The sequence below is a fragment of the Daktulosphaira vitifoliae genome, unplaced genomic scaffold, assembly GCF_025091365.1.
Source record: "Daktulosphaira vitifoliae isolate Bord-2020 unplaced genomic scaffold, ASM2509136v1 Scaffold_1687, whole genome shotgun sequence".
Lineage (NCBI taxonomy): Eukaryota > Metazoa > Arthropoda > Insecta > Hemiptera > Phylloxeridae > Daktulosphaira > Daktulosphaira vitifoliae.
In genome coordinates this window covers 1-1,794 of record NW_026101247.1, presented here as the reverse complement: position 1 = coordinate 1,794, position 1,794 = coordinate 1, and the positions used below count along the sequence as shown (strand labels likewise).

Below are 1,794 nucleotides of genomic sequence, written 5' to 3'. Positions count from 1 at the left end.
CTTTTGATATAAAAATAAAAAAAAAAATATTATAAGGGTTATTATTTCTAAGATAAAGTATTTAAAAGGATATTATTTGCAGAAATAAATCCCCAGACCAAAACATTTTCAGAAATATTTAATAAATGTTTTAGAACAGTCAAAGTTTCTTGAGATAAAGATTGTGGAAGATTTTTTATTTCATTTAATGCTTGAGTACTGAATACAAATATACGTCTCAAGTCATTTGCCTAAAAAAAATATCAGATTGAATTATAAATTTAAAACTGACATGTAAATAGAGATTACTAAATTCATCACAGAAGTTTTTTTTTATTTGCCTTATTAAAATATTTATATAAAGTTAATATGTTGTACTGTGAGTGCAAGAGAGTAGTTACATTTAAAAAAGTTGTTACATTGTAACTCTTATGAATTTAAACTTCTATTGTCATAATTTTAAACAAAAAAGATTTCATTTTAAGTGTTTAGTCAAGGAGTTACATTCTTAATTTCGCATCTCAAGAAAACGCCTAAAGTTAAATGATACATTAATGGATTTGTAAGGTTCTTGTAACAACTTTTTTTATTAAAAATATAAGCTAAGAGTAAAAATAGGATTAATTAAAAAAAAAACTTCAAATTAGGCAAATGTTTAAAAAAAAAACAATTATTATAGTAAATTTATTAATAATATTTTGTACATATAAAATGACTTCACCTCAAACTCTTTTTTAGCAGCATAATGTGATTCCCAAGAGAGACCTACATCAGTAGATTTTACTGTGGTGGAGTATTCTTGCATTAAAGCTAAAATTATAGAACATCCCAAAATTTGCTGCTATAATTATAAAAATAATAATATTGTAGTCATTATTCAAAACACGTCTTACATGTGCACATCACAAATTGATAAATGAAACTTTAGTTTAAAACATGTGCCATATGCTAGTATTGTTTCTGAAATGAACTTGAACAAATTTTAGATGCTATGGACCCAGGAGTTAAGAATATATGAGCAATTAGTATTAACATAGGGATATATAGATTTATAAACTATTTATGATTTTCAATAATTATGACATACTGCATTGCCATAGGATTAAAGATATTTAGAGGAAACTAAATCTTATTTCTTCCTTCATAAGAAATAAAGTACTTATGAATTTTTTAAAAGATTTTGGTGTGAATAATTTTTAAACTATCTAAAACCTCCCATCATATGTCTAACTCTTATGAAAATATGAAATATTAAGTATATTTAAAGTAATTAGTTGAAATATATTTCCACAACATAAAATTCATCTATAGTTACAATAACTATGTTGTGATAATAATATTCTTCAAATATTATAAAACTGTTGAATATTTCATAACTCAGTAAAGTTCAATGATTAAAAATAATATAAAATAATAAATAGCCTAAAAAACATTTAATACATGTTATCATGTTAATATTATTGCTCGTAGTTCCTCACCATTATTTCTCAAAATTTTTCTCAAGTTTCACTTCACAAACAAAACTATTGAAAGATACATGTCTCAATCTGAAACTCCATCTGTAATGTTTACTTGTTAGTAATATGTTATTATAAATGTAAATTGAATTAAAGTGTTGAATTTTTAAAATAAAGTGTTTTACTATAAATTAAAATAAATATACCTTATTCATATGTACTTATCAATATTTATTTGGCTACTTTTTATTACAATTAATATAATGATTTTTTCAAAATAATCAATTAAAAATCTTAATTTGGATAATTATTTAAAATATAGTAAATTTATTTTAAATAACTTATATTATTGTGGGAC

At 22.4% G+C, this 1,794-nt stretch overlaps 1 protein-coding gene across 1 annotated transcript; it reads right to left on the bottom strand.

Annotated features, from left to right (window-relative positions):
- Positions 1 to 41: 41 nt before the first annotated feature.
- On the bottom strand, positions 42 to 1,614 carry LOC126909858 (exportin-4-like). Its single transcript, XM_050692276.1, has 3 exons — positions 1,458 to 1,614; positions 701 to 820; positions 42 to 230 (listed from the first exon to the last, which is right to left on the bottom strand). Exons 1-3 carry the CDS (start codon positions 1,458 to 1,460, stop codon positions 48 to 50), a joined length of 306 nt encoding a protein of 101 aa, XP_050548233.1. The 5' UTR covers positions 1,461 to 1,614; the 3' UTR covers positions 42 to 47.
- Between the last annotated feature and the right edge of the window lie 180 nt (positions 1,615 to 1,794).

What these genes read in the sequence shown, in the direction of transcription:
- LOC126909858 (XM_050692276.1), bottom strand. An exon ending in CTGCTAAAAAAGAGTTTGAG is followed by an intron (nt 231 to 700) that starts GTGAAGTCATTT and finishes TATTTTTTTTAG; the next exon opens with GCAAATGACTTGAGACGTAT.